At 39.3% G+C, this 26494-nt stretch overlaps 2 protein-coding genes across 2 annotated transcripts; both read right to left on the reverse strand.

Moving 5' to 3' along the window:
* Positions 1-989: 989 nt before the first annotated feature.
* Positions 990-4674, reverse strand: LOC113465847. The gene is made up of 7 exons (XM_026820728.1): positions 4374-4674; positions 3943-4054; positions 3678-3745; positions 3449-3539; positions 2710-2904; positions 2309-2596; positions 990-1000 (listed from the first exon to the last, which is right to left on the reverse strand). Exons 1-7 carry the CDS (start codon positions 4476-4478, stop codon positions 990-992), a joined length of 870 nt encoding a protein of 289 aa, XP_026676529.1. The 5' UTR covers positions 4479-4674.
* Positions 4570-26494, reverse strand: LOC103505393 (protein white). The gene is made up of 17 exons (XM_026820729.1): positions 26397-26494; positions 25719-26004; positions 25135-25373; positions 24612-24782; positions 20456-20694; positions 13307-13487; positions 12761-12931; positions 12271-12402; positions 11528-11756; positions 10924-11031; positions 9542-9681; positions 8996-9166; positions 8070-8201; positions 6953-7181; positions 6349-6454; positions 5521-5692; positions 4570-4593 (listed from the first exon to the last, which is right to left on the reverse strand). Exons 1-17 carry the CDS (start codon positions 26460-26462, stop codon positions 4570-4572), a joined length of 2796 nt encoding a protein of 931 aa, XP_026676530.1. The 5' UTR covers positions 26463-26494.

Below are 26494 nucleotides of genomic sequence, written 5' to 3' on the forward strand. Positions count from 1 at the left end.
CAGTTTAACTTAATCCAAGTTCAACCTCAGATTATAGTCCCAGCTATTATGTAACGCGCTGCGACATTATAAGCAAAATCAGTAATTAAACATTACTTTTGAAGGAAAATGCTTACCCTGATATCCTCCTTTATTCTCCATTGCTTCAAGATAAAAGCTTGTCTGGAATACATACTGACTACAAAGTGTATTGTAACTTGAAGACATCTCCAAATGAAAATTCTTTCTTCAGTGTCTTCAATTAACTATTTCATTCATTTCCCAGTATCTCAAATTAACAGAGTACCTAGATATGTTGTTGTTCACTTATGCAAAGGAATTGGTCATTAGGTCATATTCCCAATAGATGCAGAGTAGATAATAAGTAGGTATGTATTTACATCCCAATGTCTCAAATCTAGGGATACATCCTCACTATTCATTTTCCAGCGCCTCCAGCTGGTCTCGAATACAAATAGACAAGGACCCCGGGGTAAACACAGCCGTAGTATTCGCCATGGATCTTCTACTTCGCGACGGAGTCTTCAGAATGCTACAGTTCCGCTTAAAATTACTGAAAGCGATCGATTGGCGCGGTTTAGACCGAAGATTATATTCGCTATCATCCTGAGTGGTTTCCAATACGCTAGGGGCTACAGTAGAGTCTAGCTTAGTTGTTTCAGAAGAGAGTTTTCCCGACGTTTCGGATTGTCCTAGGGTGACAGTGATCTCAGAGTCACCCATAGTTGTCCTGTCAGAGTCACCCATCATCTTATCAGACTCACCCATCGTCCTCTCTCCCGTTGTATTCGCCAAAGAAGAGAGTTTTCCCGACGTTTCGGATTGTCCTAGGGTGACAGTGATCTCAGAGTCACCCATAGTTGTCCTGTCAGAGTCACCCATCGTCTTATCAGACTCACCCATCGTCCTCTCTCCCGTTGTATTCGCTAGTCAAAAACATCAAAAAGCCAAAGAAAATGGGAAATTTGTAGAGAAAACTGCACAAATTTTCAGAAAATTGCTGTTGAAAAATAGAAAATTAGAAATTAGAAAATAAACAAAAAACACAAATTTGAAATTTCGGTTATTTTTCAAAATGGCTGACAGTTAATAAAAAAGCCCCTTACAATCAAAAACTCAGATAGTATATGCAATGTGCAATACATTACGATTTTATTTTGCAGGCGTTTTTAATGCAATGCATTTCGATTCATCTCGTTTTCTTATCATGGTAAGCGTTCAGTTCCTCTTATCGTGAGTTTCATCCGATTTTTTCCGAATGTCCTGTTACCTACATGTAATTTAAATGAGATTGTTCCCACTACACACGACACGACACGATTTTTTTTTTTTTTTTCGAACGAAATCATCGACAAATCGACACGAAATGTCCTTGTAGTTTGTAGGCAATGTAACTGAGCTCTGAGAGTGTTCCGTTCCCACTTACGCATACGGCACAACACGATTTTTTCTTCTTTTTCGAATGACAAGTGGATAACTGGGTATGGGTCTGTAGGTAGGTAAGTTCTTATTTTTTTGACCGAGTTGCCATTTTTTTTCTCTACCTATGAGTGTTGTGCAATCAGCTTTTTTAAGAATCCAAGCTTAATTCGGATACTAGAGTGAAGAAATAATAAAAATAATTACCTACAAGTTGGTATAAAATTAAATATTTGGAATAACAATATATTTTTATACACAATATAGGTAAATTCTGAATTATTTGATCAAGATTTAATAGCAGGTACCTACTGGCTAGGCAGAAACAATTTATTGTTTACCTCATTATTTAGCTATATTTAGGTATAGGTACTTACCTACGCCCATTAAACTACATTTGAATCAGTTTTAGCAGTAAGTACTGTGGTTTCTAACGTAGTTATTAGCTACATAGGTACTGAAGTAATATTTGGGCGCTCCGAACTCTTGACGTTCGCGCGCTTCCCGGCAAGTTTGATAGAATAGAATAGAACATTGGGTACCCTATTTATTATACAGCCATAACATGCTATAGATTACACACTGCTATTCATACCTAATTAAGTTAGTAAGGCAATCAATAATGTTGTCGAGTAGATTCAACAATATTTTCGCTACCCACTTACCTACCTAATTACCTACTACCTTTTGCTTTTTTTTTTTTTTTTTTTTTTTTTTTTTTTTTTTTTTTCAAGTTTGAGGTTTGGAAAAACGCTTATGGCAGCTCCCATTTTTGCCTGGCAGATGAAACAAATAGAAAATAATAGCAATAGTTAGGTAGGTACTCAATAAATTGGCCTCCCCTAGAATAAGTTAGTAATAATCTTAGGCTCCTAGCTAGGTGACTTACCTTTCATAGGTTCATCCGGAACCAACTTGGTAGCAGGTGATCCTTCCTCCTTGCCTTTATCCATAACAGGCTCCTCTCTTGGAGACATATCACCTAGGAACGAGCCATACTTGGATTCCGAACACTCCATAGTGGGACTCTGAGTCTTATGGTGGGTCAGCGATTTCTTGAGAAAATCAACCATCTCTTCCTCTTCTTCTTCTCCTCTTATGTGATCTAAATTCTCAATCGTAGGACTTTCACTTGCCTCCATGATTATTTCACATGAGTTCATTTTCTTCAGTACAGATTCAAATTTGGACTCAGTCTTGGCAGGCGAGATTATTTTCTTATAGTCATAGGTATCCACTTTGACGGGAGATGGTTTGGGTGCTTCCGTCTGGGCATTTTCTTCAGTACAGATTCAAATTTGGACTCAGTCTTGGCAGGCGAGATTATTTTCTTATAGTCATAGGTATCCACTTTGACGGGAGAAGGTTTGGGTGCTTCCGTCTGGGCGGTTGGAGCAGGGAAGTATTTCTTCAGGAAGTCGTAGCGATCCAAATTGAGAAAGCTATTCACTGAAGATTGGAATGATGGCTGGGATGCGGTTGTACCTGGAAATGGTGAAAACACACAAAAGGTAAATAAAAATGGTCCTCCTTGAATGGAAAATTTCCTATGGGTCATCTTTGGAACCAAGAAGTGGGGACATGTTTCTTTTATTGACTGTTGGGGCAACCACTTTGTAGGCAGCTGCCTCAGTGACAGTTGTTTGCCTTATAAATCGTAGCGATCCAAATTGAGAAAGCTATTCACTGAAGATTGGAATGATGGCTGGGATGCGGTTGTACCTGGAAATGGTGAAAACACACCAAAGGTAAATAAAAATGGTCCTCCTTGAATGGGAAAATTTCCTATGGGTCATCTTTGGAACCAAGAAGTAGGGACATCTTTCTTTTATTGACTGTTGGGGCAACCACTTTGTAGGCAGCTGCCTCAGTGACAGTTGTTTGCCTTATAAATAAGTAGGAGACTGCAGGTTCAATCCCACCTGAAGTACAGAAATTTATTTGAGAATAGAACTCCAAGTACTTTCCACTCATTAGTTATTACCTAGACTGAGTGGAGTTTGTTAGTCTACTTTTTTTTTTTCTTTACCTGAGGGTTGTGATGATGGTTTTGGTTCAGACAGCTTCAAACTTGAGTTGATATTTTTCATCCGTGTGAGGGAATCATTCAGAGAAGCTTCCTGAAAACAGCAAATCTTGAATTAGGTAGGTATCTACTAAGTCTACATGTTCTAAAAATCTAAATCTTGAAATATTTTGGTGAAGCCCACTCCAAAAATTAGGCATTCCTATTCTATTTAATGATGACAATAACTTACTTCTGATTGGATATCTTGAGTTCTTAAAGCCATACTTCTTCTCCCCAACCTGCTCTTTTGATATGGGACTGAAACATAAATAGGAACATGAGATTAAGTACATTTGTGCATTTTTTCTTTCTTTTTTTACTAGGTATTTAACATCATGAAGACCTACAAACATGTCTGTATACAATTGCAGAGACCATTACTTACAGATCATAAAATTCAGACAGTAGATACTTACTTGTATGATTACTAGGTACAGAATTCATGCAATTCTTACCTTTCCTAGCTGATTTTGGGGATGAGACTAACACAGGTTTTATTGACGACAGGAAAATGTTTTCTTTGTTTTTGGAATGGTCTGGCAATGGTGTTGATGCACAAGAGGGTTCCTGAAATTACAAAACAAAACAGTAATCATAATAAAAAGAACAAAATCAAAAACAGGGCAATTTTTGGTACCAGACCAATCTGATTAGCAAATCATGTGCAAAGTACAAATCTTAATTATGAGCAAAAAAATCCAGAAAAAGCTTTTAACTGTGCTGAGCATAAATGCTTGTCACAAATGTCATTCCTCACTTAATACCTACACTACGTTAAATTGTCTGACATGCTATGGACTTGAAAGACAAGCCTCCAGCCAAACTCCACCGTGCTAAGCACCACACCACTTAGGTTGGTTGAAAGTAGTTAAGTATATTTACTTACATAGGGGACTTTGCTTGAGAATTCCGAGGTGTACTTGGCCGTAGAATTCAGAGTACCATTGAGCGTAATGTTGGTGTTATTATTTCTTGTACTATTTAGGGCCATACTTCTTCTTCCAATCCTCCTTTGAGGTTCTGAAAAGACAAAATCAAGATTAAATATTGTTGCTGGTTTAACGGCTTAGGTGTGATAATCCTTAGCCAAGTTTAGCTAGCTCAACCTGATACACATACATATAATGTAGATTTGTGATCACGGTACTTGTGCAGAAGTCACGTCCGTGGAATATTGCTACCAAAGGAACTGGCACAAACGAGCAGTGACCAGTGTTATTATAGGGTTAGGATAAACACAAGGAGTTTTCACAATTAGAGCAGTGATTAGTATTATAGGGTTAGGTTAAATACATAAAGGAACTTTTCTTTTCCACGGACGTGACTTATGCATAATTACCTACTACTCTGAGGACTTGAGTATTTTAGTTGAACAGCCATGCAAATCCTCTAAACTGCCATGCCAGCTGACTGGTTTGGTTAGAGGTTTGCTGGTCTGCTCCACTCCCTCTTTTTAATGCCCCACCAGCCAGACTGATGAATCTTCCTTATGCAAAATTCAATTATCTATAGCTATGATAGGTATAGAGCAGTGATTAGTGTTATTATAGGGTTAGGTTAAATACATAAAGGAACTTTTCTTTTCCACGGACGTGACTTATGCATAATTACCCAGCTGACTGGTTTGGTTAGAGGTTTGCTGGTCTGCTCCACTCCCTCTTTTTAATGCCCCACCAGCCAGACTGATGAATCTTCCCTATGCAAAATTCAATCATCTATAGCTATGATAGGTTAGATAGGTTAGCTAGGGAACTCGATATGTAAAACAGATAGGTAGATAGAAAAGGGTACGCCCGTTCACTGTGTTAATAAATAAATAAGACTCTTGAGTGGGGAAGATAACCACTAGGCGAGGTTAACGCCGGAGGCGTTCTCTACCACCTAACCCTTAGAGCTCTATTATTATGTGGTCAGATTCTGAAATAAATGAGAATAAAATTGCATGCCTCGGCTGGAATCGAACCCATGCCCTCCTGTTTACCAGGCGAGCGTCTTGACTAGTACGCCACCGAAGGCTTGTATCAACAACTCACCTCACTAAAGTTGAACGTCTCCAGAACAACTTGACCGTTCTTCGGACACGTGGTGTTAGCTCGCGTACAAGCAATGTCATCGATCCCGGACCACTGGTTTATGAGGAGAGCTTCGTTACCGTATTTGAACCAGGAGAGATAGCTCAACCACTTGAAGTAGGCAGGGACAGAGCTGGGGAAAGAAGAAATTTTAAACGTTAAAGGGACGTATTTTAGAGGAAAGACAATAAGTACTTGATAAGGAGAACCAAAAAGGCAGATATATTTTGCAGAACTTCAAATATATCTGCCTTTTTGGTTCTCCTTATCAAGTTGACCCACAGAACTTATATATAATGACTGCTGAAACCCTCCAAGAGAGACAATAAGTACTTACATACTGAAAACGAAACGGCTGGAAAATTTCCAAAAACAAGTCTGAGGGGGCTCAGGCTCGTTTTTGTCCCTAATTATTTTTTATTATTATTATTTTTTTAAAACGATTTCTTTTATGTGGCAGGATTCTCCTGAAGGAATAAAGAATTATTCTAATATACGAAAAATATTGACTTCTGATTTAGAGCATCCATACCCCACCCCTTGCTGAAATCATGGATATAGGCCTTCTTTGGGTCGAGGGAGAAATGACATTCCAAGCTGTGTCGTAGAGTCCCCAATAAGCTGATCAACCACAAAGGTGCTATTAGGCGAAGAGTTGGAAATTTGGATAACCTTCCAACCTCCCATTCATTGCACTCTGTCATCTCTAGCTTTTTTTTCTGCACTAGACACATTGGTCAAATAGGTTTAGGTACAATAACACTGGAGGTCTGGGACCTATTCGCTTACCCGGCATTCAAGAAGAAACCTCCAAACAGCAGGAAGGGGATGATGACAGGGGGGCCTATTGACAAAGCTACGGAGACGCTGGAGCTAATACACGATATCAGGTATCCTGTGAAAACAAAAGGAATACGGTCATCCAGTGAACGATGCTGCATTAATAAAACATCTACCTGCATAATTATGTACAGGCTATTTAGGCTAAATTGTGCACCACAATTCTCCCGGAACCTCGAAGAAAAATAAGTCAACCTTCACATGGGTTGATCGTCAAATGGGTGAAAATAAACACAGAACCTACGCTCAGGTGTTAACTGAACATGACTGCTGTCTACAAAGTTGTGGCTCTCTCAGGACCTTCGATCTAGCAAGAAAGGGCAAGTGCTGACACCTCCAGATCCTGTTATTGTTTAGTTATTAGACTTATTTGTTATTAAGGTGTGTCCAAACATAGTCAACCGGCCGTCGATCGATATGTCGATGGACGACGCGAGGTGATGAATCTATGTTGTCGAGGCAGTGTGGACGGTTCAGTCAACATCGATCGACGACCGGTCAACTCTGTGTGGACACACCTTTACGGTCCATCTGATGGACTTTGAGAACTTACCGAAGGATGTGGCCACAGTGCTCACCATCGTGATAATGAGCGTTGCCGTCAGGAAGCGCGAGAAGATGGGATTCAAGTGCACCATATAGTACATCACCGATGTGAAAATGACAGGGATGGCCAGAAATATGGGAACCTCGGCGAGCGTTTTGCACAGGAAGTACACGTCCACCCTGTACATTCCGTTCTGGTGTTCTCGCATGAAGAGGGGCAGCTCCGAGCAGAATACCTGAAGATAGGGATAGAATATGGAATAAGATAACGTGATTGGACAGAATATGTACTGGTAGAGTAAGAAAATTGGGTATATCAACATATTCTTCCCGAAATGATATCTACAGGAACCAAGTGCGTATTACCTATTATAATTATGTGAAAGGAAAACTCACGAGGTTAGTCAAGGTATTGTAAACACCTGTCAGGGTATACCTAACTACAAATAAAAAATATTCTATTCTAAGGTTGGAGCCATACACAAAAAGCCAACTCAGACTACTCAGAGGCTTAGGTGTAGGGGTAAACGCTGGCAAACAGCCCTAAAGGATGGGTTAAGCATCTTAGAAGGTTTCCGTGATCAAGCCTTTCAGGAGTTGCACGAACGTCAAGAACTTGACGAGTCACGGAGCTCCTCGTAAATTATCACGAAAACCCATTTGATCTATAGAGTAAGAAAATTGGGTATATCAACATATTCTTCCCGAAATGATATCTACAGGAACCAAGTTAGTATTACCTATTATAATTATGTGTAAGGAGCGCGGTAGCGCTCCGCCCCGCCAAGTCAAGTTATAATTATGTGAAAGGAAAACCCACGAGGTTAGTCAAGGTATTGTAAACACCCGTCAGGGTATACCTAACTACAAATAAAAATTATTCTATTCTAAGGTTGGAGCAATACACAAAAAGCCAACTCAGGCTTAGGTGTAGGGGTAAACACTGGCAAACAGTCCTAAAGGATGGGTTAAGCATCTTAGAAGGTTTCCGTGATCAAGCCTTTCAGGAGTTGCACGAACGTCAATAACTTGACGAGTCACGGAGCTCCACGTAAATTATCACGAAAACCAATTTGATCTCAAGTACCCAGATCTAAAGTTGTAAGACACACGACACTACTTACACTTATAACGGCAAATACGTTTTGGAAGGTCATGTTGGTGAGGCAAATGAAGAGAGCACCGTTGATGTTCATGACACCATCTTGATCCAAGTTCTGACCGAAATAGATCAGACCTATCATGATAGACACCATCTGAAAAGGAGAAGAATTAAGAGATAAGACGGGTGTCCTGGACAGTAGATTTGACTGTATATCACTTAACCCCGTTTTGGAAGGTCATGTTGGTGAGGCAAATGAAGAGAGCACCGTTGATGTTCATGACACCATCTTGATCCAAGTTCTGACCGAAATAAATCAGACCTATCATGATAGACACCATCTGAAAAGGAGAAGAATTAAGAGATAAGACGGGTGCCCTGGACAGTAGATTTGACTGTATATCACTTAACCCAACAAAGAGAAGACTTCAAAATGTTATTGTACTAAAGATCGACCAAAACTCAATCAGATATAGGTTAATTATTTCCAAAAGGTTCAGAATAAATTGAAATTTCAGGCTCACCCAATAAGGGGAAAAAGTTTCTGGTCAGTGAGTTCGAGTTTTACCACCGTGGATTGAGTTCAATCCGAGGTTGACCTGGCTATTAAGTATTAAGTAGATATAGGGAAATCCTCGTTTCATCTCAATCTCGAGCTGGTAAACCCCAGAAAAACAAAGAGAAGACTTCAAAATGTTATTGTACTAAAGATCGACCAAAACTCAATCAGATATAGGTTAATTATTTCCAAAAGGTTCAGAACAAATTGAAATTTGAGGCTCACCCAATAAGGGGAAAAAGTTTCTAGTCAGTGAGTTCGAGTTTTACCACCGTGGATTGAGTTCAATCCGAGGTTGACCTGGATATTAAGTATAGGGAAATCCTGGTTTCATCTCAATCTCGAGCTGGTAAATCCCAGAAACAGAAATCTCAACAATTTATTCTTACCAAGGTTTGCAGCAGTCTGACTTTCATTAAAGTTGGGTCTTTTCGGACAGACAGCCAAGATCGCCAGAGAACAGCTTTGAATTGCGTCCACCAGTTGGCCTTGTACGGGGATCTATTGGCAACGTTCCCATTGGAGAAGATGTCCATCTTACCGCCTAGGATTGCTTTCGCCTGCGGGGATAGGGAGAAAGTGGGTTAGTAAAGAGGTAAAGATGGTGATATTTGATATTAGCTAGAGTAAAGTTAGATCGATAAAGGTAAACAATCGGAATGATCTCCCCTGAGGAATGTTGAATTATTATTAAAAAGTATGATTGTGCCAAAAATTATATTGTGTCAAGTTTGGCGTGATTCCAGCAACAGACAATTGTCCTTACCAGAGCCCATCAAACGTAGTGCTGGGAGGCAGATATTTCACTTCGAGAAGATGATGGAGCTTCCACCTTTCTAGAGAATCCTAAATTAAAGTTATTTTTGCTCTTGATCAAGTTCATAGTTTTTCTGCCAAGTTCCTATGGAAGGTAAAATGTCTCTTCTATAGCTTACCTGAAGGTCTCCTCTCAGTTCAGTGGCTTGTGCTAGTTTGATTCCATACTCAGAACGGTCGAACGTATCGCACACCATTTCGATTGTATTTCGACACGTTTCTTCTCTGGATGGCACAACGGCTAACAGTTGGATATTACCTACTAAAAAAAAAAAAAAAAAAAAACATTTTCTTCCCACCTACAACCTATAACTACATATTTCGTCAAAAGGGCAAATCATATTAAATCGGTCGGTATAATGTCCGATCTGTGTTATAGCAATAAAAGTTTTCAGTTTTTTCTCCTTTTAATCAGAATTTCATTTTATTTCAATAACATTTGCTAGGTACGCGATAGTTCTATGCTGAATCTAATTCGACAGCAATAAGCAGATATAAGAACAATCCATAAGGGATGATTATTTTCCGCTTAATGCTGTCCAATTTTGATGGAAATTCATTGATTTGTAGTTTTGCTTCGTTTTTTGAATCATTTATAATTTACTATCAGTAGATACTTGGTGTAGTTATTGCACTTGGATTACGCCAGTGCTTCTCAAACTGTGTGCCGCGAGGTCGCCTTAGGTGTGCCGCGAGATTTGGGATTTTTTTTTCTTCAATAGGAGAAAGATCACAAAACTGATGATGAAATAAAGAAAGACCGCAGTCCAAATTGGAAAAAGGTCTGCTGCGGAAACATTGAAGTCTTGAAAATTTTTTTGCGGTGGGGACAACTTTGAGAAGCACTGGTTTACACAAAGGCACTGATAGCTTGATTTTCGTCTTATATAATACATAGTGGTGCATAAGACAGACAGGGAAGTAGGGATAGATCCAGGAAGGGTCTCTAGTCTCTATTTCCTGTAGGTCCTCCACAGCAGAGCTAAGAACGCGAGCAGTCTGAAGCCAACAAATTCCCGCCCGGGGCGGATTTTATCCTGATGGGATAATGTTCGTTCTCGGAACGGCTGGCTTTATCCTATCCTGTCTTTCTTCTCTCTTCGATTTCGGGACGATAAGACCATAGCAGTTACAGTTCCCTCTGTCAAACCTCTAAAAAAAAAAAAAAAAAAAAAAAGTTTTTGTCCCTAATTTTATTGTTCTAATATACGAAAAATTTTGACTTCTGATTTAGAGCATCCATACCCCACCCCGTGCTGAAATCATGGATATAGGCCTTTCTTTGGGTTGAGGGAGAAATGACATTCCAAGCTGTGTCGTAGAGTCCCCAATAAGCTGATCAACCACAAAGGTGCTATTAGACGAAGAGTTAGAATTTTGGATAACCTTCCAACCTCCCATTCATTGCACTCTGTCATCTCCAGCTTCTTTTTCTGCACTAGACACATTGGTCAAATAGGTTTAGGTACAATAACACTGGAGGTCTGGGACCTATTCGCTTACCCGGCATTCAAGAAGAAACCTCCAAACAGCAGGAAGGGGATGATGACAGGGGGGCCTATTGACAAAGCCACGGAGACGCTGGAGCTAATACACGATATCAGGTATCCTGTGAAAACAAAAGGAATACAGTCATACAGTGAACGATGCAGCATTAATAAAACATCTAAATAATTTATTATGTACAGGCTATTTAGGTTAAATTGTACACCACAATTCTCCCGGAACCTCGAAGAAAAACAAGTCAACCTTCACATGAGTTGATCGTCAGATGGGTGAAAATAAACACAGAACCTACGCTCAGGTGTTAACTGAACATGACTGCTGTCTACAAAGTTGTGGATTTCTCAGGACCTTCGATCTAGCAAGAAAGGGCAAGTGCTGACACTTCCAGATCCTGTTATTGTTTAGTTATAAGACTTATTAGTTATTAAGGTGTGTCCAAACATAGTCATTGCCGTCGATCGATATGTCGACGGACGACGCGATGTGATGAATCTATGTTGTCGAGGCAGTGTGGACGGTTCAGTCGACATCGATCGACGACCGGTCAACTCTGTGTGGACACACCTTTACGGTCCATCTGATGGACTTTGAGAACTTACCGAAGGATGTGGCCACAGTGCTCACCATCGTGATAATGAGCGTTGCCGTCAGGAAGCGCGAGAAGATGGGATTCAAGTGCACCATATAGTACATCACCGATGTGAAAATGACAGGGATGGCCAGAAATATGGGAACCTCGGCGAGCGTTTTGCACAGGAAGTACACGTCCACCCTGTACATTCCGTTCTGGTGTTCTCGCATGAAGAGGGGCAGCTCCGAGCAGAATACCTGAAGATAGGGATAGAATATGGAATAAGATAACGTGATTGGACAGAATATGTACTGGTAGAGTAAGAAAATTGGGTATATCAACATATTCTTCCCGAAATGATATCTACAGGAACCAAGTTAGTATTACCTATTATAATTATGTGTAAGGAGCGCGGTAGCGCTCCGCCCCGCCAAGTCAAGTTATAATTATGTGAAAGGAAAACCCACGAGGTTAGTCAAGGTATTGTAAACACCCGTCAGGGTATACCTAACTACAAATAAAAATTATTCTATTCTAAGGTTGGAGCAATACACAAAAAGCCAACTCAGGCTTAGGTGTAGGGGTAAACACTGGCAAACAGTCCTAAAGGATGGGTTAAGCATCTTAGAAGGTTTCCGTGATCAAGCCTTTCAGGAGTTGCACGAACGTCAATAACTTGACGAGTCACGGAGCTCCACGTAAATTATCACGAAAACCAATTTGATCTCAAGTACCCAGATCTAAAGTTGTAAGACACACGACACTACTTACACTTATAACGGCAAATACGTTTTGGAAGGTCATGTTGGTGAGGCAAATGAAGAGAGCACCGTTGATGTTCATGACACCATCTTGATCCAAGTTCTGACCGAAATAAATCAGACCTATCATGATAGACACCATCTGAAAAGGAGAAGAATTAAGAGATAAGACGGGTGCCCTGGACAGTAGATTTGACTGTATATCACTTAACCCAACAAAGAGAAGACTTCAAAATGTTATTGTACTAAAGATCGACCAAAACTCAATCAGATATAGGTTAATTATTTCCAAAAGGTTCAGAATAAATTGAAATTTCAGGCTCACCCAATAAGGGGAAAAAGTTTCTGGTCAGTGAGTTCGAGTTTTACCACCGTGGATTGAGTTCAATCCGAGGTTGACCTGGCTATTAAGTATTAAGTAGATATAGGGAAATCCTCGTTTCATCTCAATCTCGAGCTGGTAAACCCCAGAAAAAGAAATCTCAACAATTTATTCTTACCAAGGTTTGCAGCAGTCTGACTTTCATTAAAGTTGGGTCTTTTCGGACAGACAGCCAAGATCGCCAGAGAACAGCTTTGAATTGCGTCCACCAGTTGGCCTTGTACGGGGATCTATTGGCAACGTTCCCATTGGAGAAGATGTCCATCTTACCGCCTAGGATTGCTTTCGCCTGCGGGGATAGGGAGAAAGTGGGTTAGTAAAGAGGTAAAGATGGTGATATTTGATATTAGCTAGAGTAAAGTTAGATCGATAAAGGTAAACAATCGGAATGATCTCCCCTGAGGAATGTTGAATTATTATTAAAAAGTATGATTGTGCCAAAAATTATATTGTGTCAAGTTTGGCGTGATTCCAGCAACAGACAATTGTCCTTACCAGAGCCCATCAAACGTAGTGCTGGGAGGCAGATATTTCACTTCGAGAAGATGATGGAGCTTCCACCTTTCTAGAGAATCCTAAATTAAAGTTATTTTTGCTCTTGATCAAGTTCATAGTTTTTCTGCCAAGTTCCTATGGAAGGTAAAATGTCTCTTCTATAGCTTACCTGAAGGTCTCCTCTCAGTTCAGTGGCTTGTGCTAGTTTGATTCCATACTCAGAACGGTCGAACGTATCGCACACCATTTCGATTGTATTTCGACACGTTTCTTCTCTGGATGGCACAACGGCTAACAGTTGGATGAAGTAATCGGCCGGATTGTAGTTACTAGGACAGGCTGCACCCAGACTGAAATTGGAAGAGAATACGTGTTTTAGTTTGCAGAGTGTAAATGATCTGGGGATCCTTTTCTTCTATCTATGGTTTATTAGTTCAAGGAAATTGAATTTTCCATCGGACAGGTGCATATTTCTCAATTGGCATTACGTGTTAAGTAATTCAGCAATGAAAAATTCTTCTTCCAATCCTCCTTTGAGGTTCTGAAAAGACAAAATCAAGATTAAATATTGTTGCTGGTTTAACGGCTTAGGTGTGATAATCCCCAGCCAAGTTTAGCTAGCTCAACCTGATATACATACATATTATGTAGATTTGTGATCATTCAAACTTGAGTTGATATTTTTCATCCGTGTGAGGGAATCATTCAGAGAAGCTTCCTGAAAACAGCAAATCTTGAATTAGGTAGGTAGGTACCTACTAAGTCTACATGTTCTAAAAATCTAAATCTTGAAATATTTTGGTGAAGCCCACTCCAAAAATTAGGCATTCCTATTCTATTTAAGTAATGATGACAATAACTTACTTCTGATTGGATATCTTGAGTTCTTAAAGCCATACTTCTTCTCCCCAACCTGCTTTTTTGATATGGGACTGAAACATAAATAGGAACATGAGATTAAGTACATTTGTACATTTTTTTCTTTCCTTTTTACTAGGTATTTAACATCACATCATGAAGACCTACAAACATATCTGTATACAATTGCAGAGACCATTACTTACAGATCATAAAATTCAGACAGTAGATACTTGTATGATAACTAGGTACAGAATTCATGCAATTTTTACCTTTCCTAGCTGATTTTGGGGATGAGACTAACACAGGTTTTATTGATGACAGGAAAATGTTTTCTTTGTTTTTGGAATGGTCTGGCAATGGTGTTGATGCACAAGAGGGTTCCTGAAATTATAAAACAGTAATCATATTAAAAAGAACAAAATCAAAAACAGGGCAATTTTTGGTACTAGACCAATCTGATTAGCAAATCATGTGCAAAGTGCAAATCTTAATTGTGAGCAAAAAAATCCAGAAAAAGCTTTTAACTGTGCTAAGCATAAATGCTTGTCACAAATGTCATTCCTCACTTAATACCTACACTACGTTAAATTGTCTGACATGCTATGGACTTGAAAGACAAACCTCCAGCCAAAGTCCACCGTGCTAAGCACAACACCACTTAGGTTGGTTGAAAGTAGTTGTATTTACTTACATAGGGGACTTTGCTTGAGAATTCCGAGGTGTACTTGGCCGTAGAATTCAGAGTACCATTGAGCGTAATGTTGGTGTTATTATTTCTTGTACTATTTAGGGCCATACTTCTTCTTCCAATCCTCCTTTGAGGTTCTGAAAAGACAAAATCAAGATTAAATATTGTTGCTGGTTTAACGGCTTAGGTGTGATAATCCCCAGCCAAGTTTAGCTAGCTCAACCTGATATACATACATATTATGTAGATTTGTGATCATGGTACTTGTGCAGAAGTCACGTCCGTAGAATATTGCTACCAAAGGAACTGGCACAAACAAGCAGTGACCAGTGTTATTATAGGGTTAGGTTAAACACAAGAAGGAGTTTTCACAATTAGAGCAGTGATTAGTGTTATTATAGGGTTAGGTTAAATACATAAAGGAACTTTTCTTTTCCACGGACGTGACTTATGCATAATTACCCAGCTGACTGGTTTGGTTAGAGGTTTGCTGGTCTGCTCCACTCCCTCTTTTTAATGCCCCACCAGCCAGACTGATGAATCTTCCTTATGCAAAATTCAATTATCTATAGCTATGATAGGTATCTATTCTAAATTCAACTCACTTTGTTGGTTAGAAGAGAAGAAATTCATAGAGGACATTGTTGCAGAGGATGAGTCAAATCTTCAGAGCAAAACGAGACACACAGAAATATTTTCACACTGAACTTATTCTACAAGTGCTGAATATGCATCACAGTTGGACCTACACTACAAACTCTTCAAAAACATCAAAAAGCCAAAGAAAATGGGAAATTTGTAGAGAAAACTGCACAAATTTTCAGAAAATTGCTGTTGAAAAATAGAAAAAAAAAAAAAACAAAAAACACAAATTTGAAATTTCGGTTATTTTTCAAAATGGCTGACAATTAAAAAAAAAGCCCCTTACAATTACAAACTCAGATAGTATATGCAATGTGCAATACATTACGAATTTATTTTCCAGGCGTTTTTAATGCAATGGATTTCGATTCATCTCGTTTTCTTATCATGGTAAGCGTTCAGTTCCCACTCTAAAGCTGCGTACACATTAAACGATTTATCCGTGAGGAAAAACTGTCAGTCGGACTGAAACGATAAAACCGTATGTGTCTATGAGGATTTTTTAAAAACTGACAGTTTATCCGGCGGACTGTTCAGTTCATTTTTTACTTTGTATTTTTTTTGTGTGTAAATACATAATTATTGAAGTAAAAAAATACAATTATTTAAGTAAAAAAAAAAGAAACATACGTAAAATACAGTCCGCCGGATGATCGAATGAAATTTCATTCGATCATCCGGCCGACTGTTCAGTTCATTTTTTACTTTCTATTTTTCTGTGTGTAAATACATAATTATTGAAGTAAAAAAAATACAATTACCTATTTACTTAAGTAAAAAAAAAGAAACATACGTAGAATATTACTAATTAGTCTAATCACGTATGTTTGTTTACATGTTTACTTATCTCTGACTTACAGTTGAGAAGTTGCGGGTTCGATACTCCCCTGTGTCAACAAATTTCCCTTTTATTTGTGAACCGTTTAAAGTGAAGGACATTCAAAATATATTCTTTTCTTAGGCATTAAAATCATGAAAATGGACTAGGCACTAATGAGTTCTCAAGCTTTTTTAATAGATATCATTGTTAACCCTAGGTTGCAATTGTGATTACAACTCATGAACAAGTTTAATGAAGAGATAGGCGTTCGCACAAATAATGAGAAATTTAGAGAGGAGATGAATGACTACCAGAAATTTGGGTTCTCATGTACACAGGCTATAGGTATATAATTCGATGCCTAAAAGCAAACAATAATGGTGAGGACGTAGAATATTACTAATTAGTCTAATCACGTATGTTTGTTTACTTAATCATAGCAGATTCACATGCGAATATTGATTTCGTTTTAGCTACCAATCTTTACACCATACACGAGGTTTTCTTCTGTTTTTAGATCTTAGCAGATTCACATGCGAATATTGATTTCGTTTTAGCAACCAATCTTTACACCATACACGAGGTTTTCTTCTGTTTTTAGATCCACGCGGAATCGAATGGTGAAACTTTTAGAACTGTCCGACTTAATGTAATAGAAAGTCGTGTGATGTTCACACCAGATTTTTTTCTTTAGAGCCAGCACAAGTCCGACGACAGCTATATAATCATCCGTGGATTCCATTTTATTAAAATAAGCTTTTACAACAGATCGAAAAAATCTTCTTTTAATTTTTATTTTTTTAAAAAAAGAGAACGAAAAATAATTCGCTTCACTCACTTTCATATACCTATATATACCTATATATATATAAAAAAAAAAAACAAACTGAATGGCCTGCTAATACTAGTGTGTAAGTCAGAATCGCTTCGGATTATCCCGTCGAATTTTCCTCACGGATAAATTGTTTAGTGTGTAGGGATGCGCTTCACAGTTTTTCCTTGAGGTAAAACCGACGGTTTTTCCTCACGGATAAATCGTTTAGTGTGTACCCAGCTTATCGTGAGTTTCATTCGATTTTTTCCGAATGTCCTGTTACCTACATGTAATTTAAATGAGATTGTTCCCACTACACACACGACACGATTTTTTTTCCGAACGAAATCATCGACAAATCGACACGAAATATCCTTGTAGTTTGTAGGCAATATAACTGAGAGTGTTCCCACTTACGCATAGGTACGGCACAACTCGATTTTTCCTTCTTTTTCGAATGACAAGTGGGGATGGGCGAGTGTTCCCACTTACGCATAGGTACGGCACAACTCGATTTTTCCTTCTTTTTCGAATGACAAGTGGGGATGGGCCTGTAGGTAGGTATAAGTTCTTATTTTTTTGACCGAGTTGCCATTTTTTTTCTCTACCTATGAGTGTTGTGCAATCAGCTTTTTTGAGAATCCAAGCCTAATTCGGATACTAGAGTGTAAGAAATAATAAAAATAATTACCTACAAGTTGGTATAAAATTAAATATTTGAATAACAATATATTTTTATACAATATAAATTCTGAATTATTTGATCAAGATTTAATAGCAGGTACCTACTGGCTAGGCAGAAACATTTTTTACCTCATTATTTAGCTATACGTATTTAGGTATAGGTACTTACCTACGCCTATTAAACTACCTTTGAATCAGTTTTAGCAGCAAGTACTGTGGTTTCTAACGTAGTTGTTAGGCTACATAGGTACAGTCTGAAGTAATATTTGGGCGCTCCGAACTCTTGACGTTCGCGCGCTTCCCGGCAAGTTTGATAGAATAGAATAGAACATTGGGTACCCTATTTATTATACAGCCATAACATGCTATAGAGTACACACTGCTATTCATACCTAATTAAGTTAGTAAGGCAATCAATAATGTTGTCGAGTAGATTCAACAATATATTCGTTACCCACTTACCTACAAAATTACCTACTACTGTTAAAAAAAAAAAAACACATTTTCTTCCCACCTACAACCTATAACTACATATTTCGTCAAAAGGGGCAAATCAGTTTAAATCGGTCGGTATAATGTCCGATCTGTGTTATAGCAATAAAAGTTTTCAGTTTTTTCTCCTTTTAATCAGAATTTTATTTTATTTCAATAACATTTGCTAGGTAGGTACGCGATAGTTCTATGTTCTATGCTGAATCTATGTAATTCGACAGCAATAAGCAGATAAGAACAATCCATAAGGCAATTCCCCTCACGGATGATTTTCCGCTTAATGCTGTCCAATTTTTCTTCGTTTTTGAATCATTTATAATTTACTATCAGTAGATACTAGGTGTAGTTATTGCACTTGGATTACCTACGCCAGTGCTTCTCAAACTGTGTGCCGCGAGGTCGCCTTAGGTGTGCCGCGAGATTTGGGATTTTTTTTTTTTCTTCAATAGGAGAAAGATCACAAAACTGATGATGAAATAAAGAAAGACCGCAGTCCAAATTGGAAAAAGGTCTGCTGCTGCGGAAACATTGAAGTCTTGAAAAATGTTTTGCGGTGGGGACAACTTTGAGAAGCACTGGTTTACGCAAAGGCACTGATAGCTTGATTTTCGTCTTGTATAATACATAGTGGTGCATAAGACAGACAGGGAAGTAGGGATAGATCCAGGAAGGGTCTCTATTTCCTGTAGGTCCTCCACAGCAGAGCTAAGAACGCTAGCAGTCTGAAGCCAACAATGAGCAAGACGAGAGACACGAAATCCATGGCGTAGTGATCCTGAAACAGAAGAAGGTTAATAAAAATCAAAATAATAATAAGAATATAGTGCCTATTTGAACTGCTTTTATAGGACTAAAGAGTCTCTTTACCCCAGCTGCAGGCTAAAACTATTACTGTGGTTATACTCTTAAAGAATGTTGAGGATATAATTTCAAACCTCAGCTGGACCTGGGATTGAACCCACCCCCTTCTGATTGCCAGGAAAACGTCTTGACCACAATAGCACTGAGGCAGGAAACGAGGAAAAATATAAATAGTTTGAAATAATAAGCCTAGTTTGACATAATCTCTATAGCGGAGTGTCCATCACGTAATACTGAAGTAGAAGTATGCACGTGTGTATCAAAACCTCCATCATCGGGTGGCATTCATACAGCATAAAAAAGCGTGAGAAAATGCTGTAGGTACTTTTATGCGGGTGTTTCTCCCACGACTAACTTCTTCTGCCACGAAACGGCCTACCTTATTCCGATCACTGGATAAAATATAGAATTGGTAAGTGCAATATTGCACGATTCCGAATTTCCACCATTTCCATCATTCAAGACCCTAAGTACAATCTATTTATCTTTTCTCAAGTTCGATAAGAACCCAAATTCTTGGATTTTGGAGCAATTGAGCAGTAACTTCCAAGGCTTTTACCTACGTTACGTTGGTACGTAATGCAGATATTATGCCTGATTACTCGTAATTATGTAGTCCGATTGTTTTTCTTTCGAGTATTGGACAAAGACCAACCAAGCTTTCCGGGACGTTCTCAGTGCATTCTCGGGAGTTCTCAAGTTTCCAGTTCAGTACTTACCTAAGCTTAACAAAAAATTCTCTACTTAAGCTTACGAGTATAATATAAATCTGAATTCATTGTTGATTTTGGACTTCACAATCCAGGTCGCTGGCTACCTAGATAGCGTTTTGAATCGCGTGATAAAATAGACCAAAATCTGAGGCAGTACGCCAGGCCTAGTTCCTAGTTATCATTCCTTTCAGAGGCCAATTTTTTGGGAGGTGGTTGGGAACTTGGCTTCCTTGGCCCTTTTTTCACAGATGAGTTTTTTGAGGGATTGATATTTTCAAAGTCTGTTACTCTGGACCAAACTACTCAGTATGATAAAATAGACCAAAATCTGAGGCAGTACGCCAGGCCTAGTTCCTAGTTATCATTCCTTTCAGAGGCCAATTTTTTGGGAGGTGGTAGGGAACTTGGCTTACTTGGCCCTTTTTTTACAGATGAGTTTTTTGAGGGACTGATATTTTCAAAGTCTGTTACTCTGGACCAAACTACTCAGTAGTTTGCTCTCGTTCTTTGTAAAAATCGGACTAAACTCACTAAAATTGCGAGTGATTCGACTTCCTTCGAGTACTTGACTTTCCTTTGAGTCCACTTTTTCATCTGCTTTCGCCGTGTGGCCATGGTTTCAAACCGCAGTCCCTCCAATATCCAATACTTTTGCTAACTCTACCATGACTACATATTTATGGCTTACTTGACTTATGTCCTGTAATCCCGAAGGGACGTAGAACCACTATAACTATACTCACGATGAGAAGAACTCATTCGCCTGTGCAGGAGAGCCAATGAACGCCACTCTGCCCTCAGCCATCAGCAGAATCTTATCAAACATGGCGTAGACTTCGGACGAAGGTTGATGTATGGTACAGATGATGGTCTTCTTCTTGTTGGCCATGTTCTTGAGTACGGTGACCACATTCTGAGCCATGAATGAGTCCAGACCAGAGGTGGGCTCGTCACAGAACATGACGGGTGGGTTGGTGAGAACCTGATGGGAAATGATAGATATTTAATATATGTACATATGATAACACAATTTGCTTGTTTGACCTTTTTTGCAGAGGTTTGATAGAGGGAACTGTAATTGCCAAGGGGATAGATCCAGGAAGGGTCTCTAGTCTCTATTTCCTGTAGGTCCTCCACAGCAGAGCTAAGAACGCGAGCAGTCTGAAGCCAACAATGAGCAAGACGAGAGACACGAAATCCATGGCGTAGTGATCCTGAAACAGAAGAAGGTAAAAATATAAAAATCAAAATAATAATAATAATAAGAATAGTGCCTATTTGAACTGCTTTTATAGGATTAAAGAGTCTCTTTACCCCAGCTGCAGGCTAAAACTATTACTGTGGTTATACTCTTAAAGAATGTTGAGGATATAATTTCAATCCTCAGCTGGACCTGGAATTGAACCCACCCCCTTCTGATTACCAGGAAAACGTCTTGACCACTATAGCACCGAGGCAGGAAACGAGGAAAAAAATAAATTTTGAAATAATAAGCCTAGTTTGACATAATCTCTATAGCGGAGTGTCCATCACGTACTGAAGTAGAAGTATGCACGTGTGTATAAAAACCTCCATCATCGGGTGGCATTCATACAGCATAAAAAAGCGTGAGAAAATGCTGTGGGTACTTTTATGCGGGTGTTTCTCCCACGACTTTTTCTGCCACGAAAAGGTTTTCTTGTGCAAGATTGTGTTGTATGAAAGCCACCCATCCGGAGTATTTAATAATACAATCATGATTGCTTTCATATAATTACGTACGTAGGTCACTCCAAATCCCCAATACTTTCAAACTTTCAACTATAATACTTAATAATATAATAATATATAGACTCTTGACCTTTACCTCCATTTTCTGTCCTTTTCTCTCTTGTTTTATCCTCATTTTCTGTCCTTGTCTCTCCTCCTTTACCTCCATTTTCTGTCCTTTTCTCTCTTGTTTTATCCTCATTTTCTGTCCTTGTCTCTCCTCCTTTACCTCCATTTTCTGTCCTTTTCTCTCTTGTTTTATCCTCATTTTCTGTCCTTGTCTCTCCTCCTTTACCTCCATTTTCTGTCCTTTTCTCTCTTGTTTTATCCTCATTTTCTGTCCTTGTCTCTCCTCCTTTACCTCCATTTTCTGTCCTTTTCTCTCTTGTTTTATCCTCATTTTCTGTCCTTGTCTCTCCTCCTTTACCTCCATTTTCTGTCCTTTTCTCTCTTGTTTTATCCTCATTTTCTGTCCTTGTCTCTCCTCCTTTACCTCCATTTTCTGTCCTTTTCTCTCTTGTTTTATCCTCATTTTCTGTTTTTTTTTTTTTTTTTTTTTTTTTTTTTTCCTCCTTCAAAATACAATACCTATGTAATATATAATTAAATTTATAAGTTACCTATGTATCTGCAGATACATATGTAACATACATAGGGAAATAATCATATTAATAATAATAGTACTTATTTATACTGGGCGAGTTTTTTTTAGTCATTTTATCCAAGGTTGGAACCGTTTGGTCCAATAATGCCGTTTGAATTTTGAATACTCATTGTTTACATGAGTGACGTCATTCATTTTACCGTATGAGTTTGAATACTCATTGTATCTTCCAACCGGTTATAACCGTTCAGCTTACCAGATCAACCTTCAAATTTCGCAAGTGATACGGTTTGTTTACATTTTTTTGTTTTTGTTTATCATTTTCAGAAATTCGAATGGAAGGAACCATGTTCTTGAGTACGGTGACCACATTCTGAGCCATGAATGAGTCCAGACCAGAGGTGGGCTCGTCACAGAACATGACGGGTGGGTTTGTGAGAACCTGACGGGAAATGATGGATAATTAATATACATATGATAACACAATTTGCTTGTTTGACCTTTTTTTGCAGAGGTTTGATAGAGGGAACTGTAACTGCCAAAGTCTTATCGTCCCGAAATCAAAGAGGAAAGTAAGACAGGATAGGAGAAAGACAGCCGTTCGAGAACGAACCTTATTCGTTCAGGATAAAATCCGCCCCGGGCTGGAATCGAATCCCTGGCCTGGCGCTTACAAGGCAGACGCGCTTCCAACCAAGCTAACGAGGCTGTCTTTTTGATCTCTTTGTGTACCTACCTAGGTACCTCATTTTCAAGTGATGCCTCGTTTTACCTTTGAATCAGGCTTTCATTCAAGGAGTTTCTTCGAGAACGAACCTTATTCGTTCAGGATAAAATCCGCCCCGGGCTGGAATCGAATCCCTGGCCTGGCGCTTACAAGGCAGACGCGCTACCAACCAAGCTAACGAGGCTGTCTTTTTGATCTCTTTGTGTACCTACCTAGGTACCTCATTTTCAAGTGATGTCTCCTTTTACCTTTGAATCAGGCTTTCATTCAAGGAGTTTTAGACTCATGAGTGGGGAAGATAACCACTAGGCGAGGTTAACGCCGGAGGCGTTCTCTACCACCTAACCCTTAGAGCTCTATTATTATGCGGTCGAATTCTGAAATAAATGAGAATAAAATTCCATGCCTCGGCTGGAATCGAACCCACGCCCTCCTGTTTACCAGGCGAGCGTCTCGACTAGTACGCCACCGAGGGCTTGTCTCAACAACTCACCTCACTAAAGTTGAACGTCTCCAGAACAACTTGACCATTCTTCGGGCACGTGGTGTTAGCTCGCGTACAAGCAATATCATCGATCCCGGACCACTGGTTTATGAGGAGAGCTTCGTTACCGTATTTGAACCAGGAGAGATAGCTCAACCACTTGAAGTAGGCAGGGACAGAGCTGGGGAAAGAAGAAATTTTAAACGTCAAAGGGAAGGGACGTGTTTTAGAGGAAAGACAATAAGTATATATACTGAAAACGAAACGGCTGGAAAATTTCCAAAAACGAGGGTCTGAGGGGGCTCAGGCTCGTTTTTATTTGTCAAAATTACGGTCTGATAAGATAAAGAGGGCGACGTTTCAATGGTCCTATTTTGTTTGTTGATTAATTTTATAAATAAAGTAATATTTCAGGGAATATGGAATTGATATACTTTAAATACATTACGAGATGTTATGGAAATATGTACGCACTATGATCATCGAATTGACAGACTTGAGATTATAATTCGAAAGATAACTATGTAGGTAACTTAGGTATGTAGGTATGTAAATGTAAACATAAACACATTAATAGCTATCAATCCCACATGCTTTCAATTATCTCTCTTTTTACGAATATTTATATTATTAGTATTAGGTAGGTACCTATGGAGATAATAAGGGTCTATTTAAATTGGTAGGTAACCCATTTATTGGTAGGTCAACTTCACCTTGATAGTGAGCATTGATTAGATTTTGTCAACAATGATGTTGTCCGTTTCGCCATGTTTAAATAGGACAAATTGATTAATCATGTCTCAATTCTAATGAATGAATCACTTGGAAGAATTTTAATATTCAAAGAGGTAGTTTTCTTGTTACTGCCCGCATACCATCAATACCTAGTGACAATTTGTATCTTTACTATGAAAAAGTATTGTCAATATAAGATGCTGATTCTCACACTATCGATGTTTTTACAGTATTTTCAATAGCGTTGAGTGCGTCAGCGGTATTAGGTAGCCACTCACCATGAGGTAGACCTGACGGGTACACCTGATCAGGTCCGCCTATCGGGTCTACCTGATATCTGATGAGCGCGCACACACTATCAGGTAGACCTGAATTGATCAGGTGTACCTCTCGTTGTAGACCTGACGGGTACACCTGATCAGGTCCGCCTATCGGGTCTACCTGATATCTGATGAGCGCGCACACACTATCAGGTAGACCTGATCAGGTGTACCTCTCGTCAGGTCTATCTGATAGTGAGTGGCTGGCCTTAGGGTTTCTAAATTCGAGATATGCTTCTCCGCTTCTCGCTAAAAATATCAACAACAGTAGGGTACAAACCTCAGAAGCAAAGGACAGTCTTTTCATTTCTCCTCCGGAAATCCCTTTGAGTCGGCCCGGAGTTCCAATCACAGTGTTCTGACATTTGGAGAGAGCAAGGTCTGCAATTACCTCCTCCACTCTCTGCATTCGTTGATATACAGGAATATGACGGTCCATTCGAACGAGGGCCTGGAATGATTTATTTCATTATGATTATTTTTCAAATTATTGTTACATTACAAATTTTGATCAGTAAACCTTCCGGTAAACCATTAAACATTTAAACTTTAAATTGATCCCGAGTTATGCTTAGACCTAGACCCTTGACAAATGAACAAATGGAGTGAACCCTAATTTTGAAAAATTTCGCCTGCGGCGTAATATATTTCTGGTGCTAACTGGGGACTCAAAAATGAAGGTAAAAAAAAAACAGTTTACGCTTGATTAATTTTTGTCGAAGAGGGGGGGTGTAGGTTAAACTTAAACCGCGGCTGTCAGGTGTACCTGTCCGTTCTGCCAGATATTGAGTGGCTGACCTTACCTGGAATATCAAGTGTTCCCGCACGGTCAGTGTTCCAATGAAGAGATCGTCCTGCTGTACATAGGCCGAGAGGGAAGCTAGAGTAGTACTGTTGATGGGAATGCCGTTCACTGCCCGTTGTCCGTTCACTATAATGCTAGAACTGTTACGGAATGTGAGGGTGTTGAGGAGAGTGGTTTTGCCTGCGCCACTGCTGCCCATGATGGCGAGGAGTTCCCCGGGATATGCCACGCCCGTCACTGAAAACATGAGATAAAGTTATAGTTTTATATTTTTTGTAGTTAATTTCTCAGGCTGCCAATGTCAAAGTAGGCATTTCTATATCATACACAAAAATCCCACTTTGAGGCCTAGGTGTAGGGGCAAACAGCCCTACACAGGATGGATTGAGCTTATACGAATCTACTGGGTATACCTATCTATTTTGGATTGGCACGACGCAATCAATTCATTCGAATATGCTCCCTTGAATATCCCAATGAATCCTGGCTTTAAATCGAAGTCGTTAGAATTGAAAGGTTAACCTCAAGTTCCGTGGCCATCTTCGGTTTCGACCACTTGACCTGCTGCGGTTGGGTACTCACCATTTTTCAAGATGTGTTTCCTTGACGGAAGCTGACTCCGTCTCGATTTGCAGAACAAATTCTTGACGCCGTTGACAAGTTTGGAGCCCTGCTCTTCAACGCCCGATGTGAAGACATTGATTCCGGACCAGGTGTACGTTATGTTTTCCTCGGGGAAGGCGCCCACGCGACCGTTCGTGTGAGGGGTTTCCGGGTCGGGACCTCCGCCGCCTTTGATGAACTGACTAGAAGCTTTGTCGAACGTGAGTTTGATCTCGGATTTGCCGTTGACCTTGCGGGAGTGTTCCTGCGATGGAGATGGTTGGTGGAACAAAGATTAAACATAATTAATTTAGACCTTTCATAGGCTAACTGGCTGTGATTAAAGTGGGCAGAAATAAAACAAATTACAAAAGGAAGGCAAATCTCTATCATTCACACTTGGTGGTTAGAAATGGCTCTTAGGTTTAGGTCATGGTTTTTGCAGTGAAATAGTCCTAAACTAAAATAGACGCGGCACACAAGGGATCAAGAAGAATTCGCCTTAACATAATAAATAATAGGTCAACCGTAAAGGTAGCTACGTAAGATCGAGTGGAAAACACACTATTATAGGTCCAAAATATGAAATAGTTTAGAAGTAATTTGAAGTTCTCTAGATCGTTCGTAATTGGAACTTGGAACCATGGTATTAGATACCTTGTTACGAGTATTACTGGCTTTTGCAACACTGTCAGGGTTTATCTTTGAATTTTCTTGAGGCATCTCAAAATGCTCATCGTTCAAGAGCAGAAAAA

Source organism: Diaphorina citri, unplaced genomic scaffold (assembly GCF_000475195.1).
Source record: "Diaphorina citri unplaced genomic scaffold, Diaci psyllid genome assembly version 1.1 scaffold171, whole genome shotgun sequence".
Classification (NCBI taxonomy): domain Eukaryota; kingdom Metazoa; phylum Arthropoda; class Insecta; order Hemiptera; family Psyllidae; genus Diaphorina; species Diaphorina citri.